This window comes from Rhodnius prolixus, unplaced genomic scaffold, assembly GCF_049639745.1.
Source record: "Rhodnius prolixus isolate KJV_2025 unplaced genomic scaffold, Rpr scaffold_5, whole genome shotgun sequence".
In the NCBI taxonomy this organism is placed as follows: domain Eukaryota; kingdom Metazoa; phylum Arthropoda; class Insecta; order Hemiptera; family Reduviidae; genus Rhodnius; species Rhodnius prolixus.
In genome coordinates this window covers 32,422,950-32,431,569 of record NW_027411624.1, presented here as the reverse complement: position 1 = coordinate 32,431,569, position 8,620 = coordinate 32,422,950, and the positions used below count along the sequence as shown (strand labels likewise).

General features: G+C 33.4%; 1 protein-coding gene across 2 annotated transcripts; it reads left to right on the top strand.

The window, feature by feature from the left end:
- The first annotated feature begins 428 nt into the window (after window positions 1–428).
- On the top strand, window positions 429–6,204 carry LOC141457846 (immunoglobulin domain-containing protein oig-4-like). Of its 2 annotated transcripts, none has more exons than XM_074135145.1 (4): window positions 429–586; window positions 1,270–1,483; window positions 3,718–3,867; window positions 5,391–6,204. In XM_074135145.1, the coding sequence occupies exons 2-4, from the start codon at window positions 1,286–1,288 to the stop codon at window positions 5,547–5,549; spliced, it is 507 nt and encodes a 168-aa protein (XP_073991246.1). In that variant the 5' UTR covers window positions 429–586; window positions 1,270–1,285; the 3' UTR covers window positions 5,550–6,204. The 2 variants fall into 2 exon arrangements, with proteins under 2 accessions (XP_073991246.1, XP_073991247.1); XM_074135146.1 differs by having other exon boundaries at window positions 513–665.
- Window positions 6,205–8,620: the final 2,416 nt, after the last annotated feature.

Genomic DNA, 8,620 nt, shown 5'->3' with positions numbered 1-8,620 from the left:
ACACTAAAAATTTAATTTTTTTTTCAAGGGCACTATTTGACATGATATTTCCAAAAAAATTAGCTATTTAAAAGAATTCGGTATGACCTTAAAGCAAGCAATAACGTAGACCTCTGGTGGAAAATATTTCATTCATGTTTGTTACTCTGCAGATTATATTACACTGCAAATAATAATATAACCACAGGATATTAACAATTTGTATAAACTCCCACCAATATTAGCGTGGCAAGTGTGTGACAATTGAAACGGATTGTTTACCAAGTGAAAAGAGAAGCAAAGGGTGATAGTTCTGAATAAAGACAGCTGATAATAAAAACAAAGACAGTATGAGAAAGTATGAAGAAAGCTATGAGTAGGGATGGAGATAGATGTAATGCTAAGTAGGGACAAACATTAAAATAGAGTTATGGGATAATATTATGAATAGGGAGCGGTAGGGAATTGGTGGATATGGCAATGTCACCTAACCGGCATTTAACTATCCTATCAGGGTCCCCTATCCGCATTAATCAAGACACTGCACTGTTCCTCTTAGTGTTGACAACTTGGAGTACACATTATTGCACAGATTCTTGGTTCGCAGGTATCTTTCAGTACAATTTTTTTTATTATTATTTTAGTTTTTAGTTGTGATCATCTGGATTCATTCCCATTGATTTCAGGTAATTGTAAATTCTATCAAAAACCTTTCTCTACAACTGAGTTGTAAATCGTAACAGAACTTTTCTCGCCAGAATTATAGAAGTAATTAAATTGATTAGGCTGAATACAATATTTGATTAGGCTGAATTAAGTGCACCTATTTCATTTTAATGAAGTGGGTTCTTTGTTAGAGATTGAAAGATTCAGATTAAAAGTCGTTCTCGAAAAGAATGCTGCTAGATTTTTAAGTAATTTTATGAAAAATATGTTTGTTCAAAGTTTGGTTAAAATCAACGATTCTATTCAAAATATTGAACTTTCTTTTTGTTCGATAGTTGTAAGTTCTATTGAGCTTTTGTTGCAAAAAAACAGATTGAAAAATCTTGTTTTATGCGCCACATAGGAAAGAGCTGAAAAGAGAAACGTTAAAAGTTGGTCAGTTGATGACAATCGCTCTCAAAATTGCCCAATATATCCCACTTTTGTTTACACTAGTTATTATTTTGCTTGGCAAAGACCTTTTTTTTTTACTTGAAAGTTTGTCTTCCTTAGTTCCATCAGACTTATCAGTCTTTTAACTGTGATTATTGATAAATAATAAACCTTGCATCTTCCATATTTTAGTGAATTACAACCTGAAATGAAAACTAATATGAGACAATTGGAGAAGAGATTTCTCGTAGCTGTAATACTAATACTACTGGCAACAGGATCTCTGGGTCAGAGAAGAGGTGGCGGTAGAGGAAAAAGTCGTTCAAAATCAAGAACACAAATTGGTTTACCTGTGACTGGAAAATATAGAGACCCAGAATCTGACAGATATTACAATAATAACAACGTGAGTAGTGGTTTTGTGATATTAATATTCAACTAAATATTGTAAGGTAGAGAGAGTTAAAAAAAAAAATGTCAACAAGTAAGTACGAGGGTCGTTTGAAAAGTCCGTGCAAAGTCAGAGAGATAGCACCACTGGCGCGTATCGAGGTTATGTTTAGTTAGTAGCATCTGTTGGAAGAACACACACCAAGTTTCAGCCAGATCGGTCTATTTCTTTGTGTTTGGCATTCGTTTGAATCGTGGAAGTCGAGTGATTTTCAAAAAATGGACGAAAAAGAATTTCGTGTGTTGATTAAACACTACTTTATGAAAGGCAAAACGCCTCAGGAGACTAAAGAAAAGCTTGATAAACATTATGGTGACTCTGCACCTTCGATTAGAACAGTTTATAAGTGGTTTCAAAATTTTCGGAGTGGCCATATGGGCACAAGTAACGCTGAACGTTCTGGACGCCCTGTTGAGGTTACTACTCCAGAAATCATTGATAAAATCCATGATATGGTGATGGATGACAGAAGAGTGAAGGTGCGTGAGATTGCTAGTGCTGTGGGCATCTCGAATGAACGGGTACATAATATTTTGCATCAACATTTGGACATGACAAAGCTATTCGCAAGATGGGTGCCGCGATTGCTCACGCTTGACCAAAAACGAAATCGTGTGAAGTGTTGCAAGGACGGTTTGCAGCTGTTCCAGAAGAATCCGCAGGACTTTAAGCGTCGTTTCGTCACTGTGGATGAAACATGGATACATCACTACACTCCTGAGACCAAAGAACAATCTAAACAATGGGTTACCAAGGGGGAATCTGCGCCAAAAGAGGCGAAGACCGTTCCTTCGGCCGGAAAGATTATGGCGACTGTCTTTTGGGATTCGCAAGGAATAATCCTCATCAACTATCTGGAAAAGGGTAAAACTATTACAGGTGCATATTATTCATCGTTATTGGACCGTTTGAAAACGGAGCTGCAAGAAAAACGCCCACGATTGGCCCACAAAAAAGTCCTTTTCCATCACGACAACGCACCAGCTCACACCTCAGCAGTTGTGGTCGCAAAATTAATGGAAATAGGGTTCCAACTCGTTTCACATCCCCCCTATTCTCCAGACTTGGCTCCCTCGGACTACTATTTGTTCCCCAATATGAAGGAATGGCTGACGGGAAAAAGATTTTATTCAAACGAGGAGGTGATTGCAGAAACGAATGGCTATTTTTCAGACTAGGACAAATCCTATTATTCGGAAGGGATCAACAAACTAGAGCAGCGTTGGACGAAGTGTATAAGCCTAAAAGGAGACTATGTTGAAAAATAAAAAAGGTTTACCCCAAAAAATTAAGTAGTTTTTATTTTTGCACGGACTTTTCAAACGACCCTCGTAACATGTTCATATATCCATGCTGCTTTCAGCATATACGATTTTCGGCATCAATTAAATCTCAAAAATCACATTGTCCTTGTAGAAGTCAAATTATATTTTTCTAAAGTCCATAAAGCATGTTTATGTCTCCAGTCTTTTAAATCCATCCCAATTTCTTAAACTTGCTTAAGGTTAGGGAAGGCCTTCTTTCATTTAATGGCGTGCGCTCACAGTATTCAAGCATGAATTTATACAATTATTTCACTTAACTTTACATCAAAATTATTTAAGTTCAATTAAGAATATATTCCAAATTTCAGAAGAATCACTCTTAACTATTTACTCATAAGGTTTCTCCGTTAAACCTATGCAAATCTGATAATAAATTATGAAAAGTTTCCTATCTTTGAGTTAAAACAAGAGTATCTAATTTGGTATTCACACGAACTTATCTTTTAATAATATTTTTAACTCTGGTATCGACTGAAATCTTCATTGCGTTTGGAAATTGAATAGACTTGCTTTAATGCGCTGTTTTAATGCGAGTTTTTCTTTACATCAAACATTGTAACCAGCAAAGAAACTTTCATTTTACGATTTTATAAAGAATTGCTGGGCAAGAAAGCTACATAAAGTTGTAGAAAGTTTGTGACTGACACTGAGAAATGCTAAAAGTTGTCACGAGTGAACAAATATCTCTTTCCAATAATGGCAATATGTTCAATTCTCATTGCATTAAAGTTCTTCTAAATCACTAAGATTTTATAAAGAAATATGTTTATAAAATAAAATAGGACAGTTTTACTTTAAACTTTACTGTATATTTTGTAAATATATAATGAATTCATGTCTTTACCAAATTTTATTTCTGTTCAGGGTGCAAAAATTATAACAGCATCTCATTTTGATTTTGAATACGTTCTGGGCCATAAGATATCCTTTGTATGTCTGGCTAGAGGCAGCCCTAGACCCCACATAACTTGGTTCAAAGATGGCGTGGAATTGTACTCTCATAATTATTTAAATGTAAGTAAACTGCATGATAAAGTAGCCATTATTTCTTTTTCCTATTGTTAAACCAGTTGCCAAATTAGAGGGGTCTGCAATGGTAGAAAATTCAAATTATTATTAAATTAGTATTCATACATCTACGGTGATAGAATCATAAGGTTTATATACGAAGTAATTCGACTTTAAAAAGCTTGGATACATTGTTATAGAGAAAGTAAGATTTCTGTACCAATCCTGATGAATTAATTATCTAAGATATTGGATTAATTTTGGAAAACAATATCATTCACCATTTATTCAATACGCAAATGTCAATCTATGAGTAGTTTTACTGTACCTATTTTTACTTTTTTTGCTATAAGGCTAAACTTGTTATTCGTACTTCGCAATGTATCCCCCTATATTTGAAATCTTAAAGGGGATAAAAATTACGGGTTCTGAAAGGGATGCTTAAAAGTAACCTTCTATTTCAGATTTTATTCAGTTCTAATTTCGAGTTTTCTTCTTAGAAAAGAATTTGACATAATGGAACATTGCTAAACAAACAGTTGTTGATGTTAATGTTATTGTATTGGAGAAACGGCTTCATGCTTTTTAAATTGTAAAATTTGAAACATTATCCAGCACTTCGGATCTAATTCATCTTAACAACAATGATTTTAAAGTTTTTACTTATTGTGAACAAGTGCTTGTTTATCAGACCTACCATCTCATTATGATATTTTATCAGAACAATACTTAAGATATTATTTGCATGTTACACTTATCTACATGTACCGCTTTATACCAGTGAATCTATATTACTGAAGTCAAATCACATTTAATCATGGCCGTAATCAGCCGATTAAATTTGAGCCGATTAGAAGGTCTCTTTTGGGTAGTTTGGTCCTTGTAATTAAGACTTGTGTGTCTGTTCTGGAAGCACCTGACCATCTACATACCTTTGGAAATTTTAGGCTGGTGAGGTAGTTAATTAGGGCCAGCATTAGGCATACAAGTCAATTCCACTAGTATCTACCAGTTAAGGCAACAGCATATGCCTTTGGTATTATCAAACCGACCCGGATAAATCTACATCAAGTGACCTCGCCGACTTAATGATTTTTTTTTTTTATCTATCTCTGAAGGCTAAAACATTTCTACTTTTTGTGTAAGAAGAAGGAGAAGAAGATGAAGAAGAAGTAGTCTCTTCTATTCGGCCTGATTGTGTAGCAACCGCTATTTTGCGATATATGTCTTCTAGCACTTGCATATCAAGGAAAATAATTCGCAGAGTGGAAAAACTCTGGACCTTGCAAAATAAGGAGAATTTTCTGCTTTTTGTTCTACGAGGGGTTCGGCACAACAAGCCTCGTTATGTTGCAGATTAGGGTAACAAGACTCACCTAACATTCATTAAAAATGCAGAGATAGGTAATTCATCTTGACAACTGGACTAAAAAAGTTGTGTGTTTATACATCAATTTCTTTTTAATTGTTTCAACGTTCCTTTTTTTTATATTTATAAATTAAAATTATTTATATGGATTATTTTCCAGGTATATGAATGGAAAATAGGAAAAGATCGAGTGAAATCAAAATTAGAGATCGATCCGGCCACCCAAATGGACGCTGGAGTTTACGAATGTACGGCAGATAATATGTATTCACTCGATAGGAGAAGTTTCAAGACAGATTTCAGTATTGCATTTGATTAAACAACAGATTTAGATTGATTAAAGAAAAAGATTGAAAAAAAAAATGCAAGGGAAAAAGGGTGAGTTTGAGAGAGAAAGAATTAACACAAGAAATCCCCTTAATGTTGATGTGTTCTTGATTACCATCATGCATAGTGCAATACAAATGCAATTTAAAAAGCAATATCTTTTCATTATACAACAATTTTGAATTTAAAGTAAAGAATTATCAGTAAAAAAGTACTTCAAGCCAATTAGGACTCATAGTTTTTAATTCTAATGAAATTACCTATGAAATTGTAATTGTAATGAAATTGTTTTCATTTTTTTTTTTTTTTGTAGAAATTTCAATCTCCTTTAGTAAATATTAAAGCGAGAATGTAAACATAGTTATCTAATGTCTGCAGCTGCACAGTTTATTAAATAGGGAGCATTATTAAAGAGATGAATACAGTCTCAGTTTAGTTATTATTCAAGCAGATAGAACTTATTATTTCACTTTTGTGAAATTACAAACCACTTTTAGATTTTTTCATTTATATATTATTCCCATTTGTTGGAGTCTCAGGAATAAATTGAAAGTTTTTTTAATTAGATTATGTCATTACAAATTTTAGTTTTCCATTGTATATAATTTTATTTTTCTTTACAAAATAAATCTGTCTGTTATTGTAAATTTTTTTTCGTCGTAACCAAATTTTATTTAGTTATTTTTATTTAGTTTCGCAATGCTAATTCGCTCTAAAAAATTTCTTAAGATAGATTGCTTATTTTATTTTATCTTAGACTGATTTCTATTACATGCTATCTTGATAAGTATTGTGTGATTCGTCTTGTTAAATGATCGCAAAGATTCGTAATTCGTTTGGCCTTAAATTAAATTAATTTATCAGTGGGCCTAAGCAAGCCTTTTTTAAAGAAACTTTTATTGTTATTTTAGGGTCCAGATGGTGCTTATTTACAATAACATTAGATTGATAATATGCTGTGTGTCAAGCAACTTGCCATAGTTAAACAATAGCCTTACTTCACTATCTTATCAGCTGTAAATGAAGTAATCTCACGATGTTGGTTTCTTATTGGGGCTGAATTGTTGTTTTCTTAAGGATGTAATTTATCTTACTGATGATCTTAGTTAAAGAGGTCCTATTTAAAATCTGAAAGAGTGAATTCAAAAGTTATCTCCATCTTGTTTTTGTAACTGTATTAATCTTGCTATAATAGCCAGTCATTTTGAATAATCTATTCGAGAACCAAATTATTGGGTAATAGCTATAATTTTTTTTTTTTTTAAACATCTTCCTTGAAAAATTCATTTTAGGTTATATTTTGGGGGGAGAGTTAAGTGTTTTAAGTAGCCACTTAAATGTATTTCTCTGACACTTATCAGTTTGCTAATACATAGTTACTACTTTTTTACATATTACTACTTCGTAATACTTGTGAGACTATATTTGTCTCAGTATTGTAGTTTGAAGAAATTCAATTTACTTAAATTGATTCTCTTAACTGATTTCTGTTTTACTTTCCACTCAGATAGAGTTTTGTCACTTTTGTTTTTTAAACATCCTTTCAAAAAAAACTGTGGAGCTTTTTTGTTTTTTTGAAGAAGAAGAACTTAGAATTATTGGAGTGTTTCCAGCAATTTTGATTGAAATGTTAAACCACAAAACAGTTTCAAAGTTTTTTTGCCTCCTGCATGGAGGGTTAAATAAAGTTAAATTTAAACTAATATGTGTTAATAAAGCGCTGCAAGTACACAAATTCAAAAGTTCCCTTTCAAGACATCACCCGAAATTAGTTTATACTTTATTTGGTAATCATTTTTAATGAATACTTTAATTTAACTTGCATAGAGATTTAATTTGCATAGCTAGGCGAGTGTGTGTGTGAATTAAATGACATTACTTTAGATTCTCTGAGAAGTGGTTGGCAAGGTGGTTTAAGTGGTGCGCCTTCCTTGGTGCGACTGGCTGTAATACTTACTATTGTGCCTTAAGGCTAAACTCCTGATCTTGGTTGCTACTTGGTATTCTCCATGACCGGTCCACTCTCGCTTATCTATAGTTAGTTCCACTTGTACACAACAATGCCCACCAGCAGTACACCAGGGTCCAACCCTTCGACTTGTCTCACGGGTGGAGACTTCCCCACTTCGCGCAGTACTCCACCGAATCATCTCACATACTTAGTTCACTTCACTCCTCCCATTCGTTCAACTCACTTTCTTTCTCTACATTTCCTTTTCCTTCACACTTCTATTTCTTCTTATCTTTTTTTCCCTTTTTACTCGTGTCCCCAGTATTTGCTTATTCTTATTCTACTCGTGTCACTTACACCATTTAATAAGGAGAAATTGCAGAAAGCTTTTATTTCTTTATCACAAAGCGTACCAAGGCCAATAATTCTTTACTAAATTCTTCCAATCAGTGTTCTATTTACTGCAAACCTTTAGACTTCTTATGTAAAAAGGAAATTAGGAAGAAAATGAGACAATAACTCTTTTTAAGAGTACCTATTGCACAGTGAAGAGTGCAGGATATGAATAGTAGCTCTAATTAAAAATCAACAAAGCCAGTTGAAAGAAGCAGAAAAAGAAAAACTAAAGCAAAGTAATTCTTGGCAACGTAATAATTCAAAAATGAAAAATACCGATATCAAGTGTATAATTGCAAAAGCAGCACTACAAAAATGGCAGACAGATTACAGTAATGGTAATAAAGGGAGATTCTATAAAACTATGGCAGATCAGTTACCTAGACAACCATGGTTTAAGGGAACTGTCACTAATAAATGGGTTGTTACGACAATAAGCAGGCTGAGAGCGAACCACGCGGATCGTATCTTCACAGGATCAACAAAAGGTCCTCTTTCCTCTTTGCGTAGATTGCAATCAGGAGGAGGATTTCAAACATATAATAATGATATGTCCACGTTATGTGGTAGAAAGGAAACGAATGTTTGACGACAAATACAGGTATTTAGATGCACCATTTCGCTACGAAGACATAATATTCTCCACCATCATCTATGTGCTTAAATCTATAGCAGAGCTAGCAATGAAATATGAATGTATTTAAAAGTTATATCCG

Coding starts and splice junctions, on each gene's coding strand:
- LOC141457846 (XM_074135145.1), top strand. CDS start 1,286: ATGAAAACTAATATGAGACAATTGGAGAAGAGATTTCTCGTAGCTGTA. Junction 1,484..3,717: donor GATATTACAATAATAACAAC/GTGAGTAGTGGT, acceptor ATTTCTGTTCAG/GGTGCAAAAATTATAACAGC. Junction 3,868..5,390: donor ACTCTCATAATTATTTAAAT/GTAAGTAAACTG, acceptor ATTATTTTCCAG/GTATATGAATGGAAAATAGG.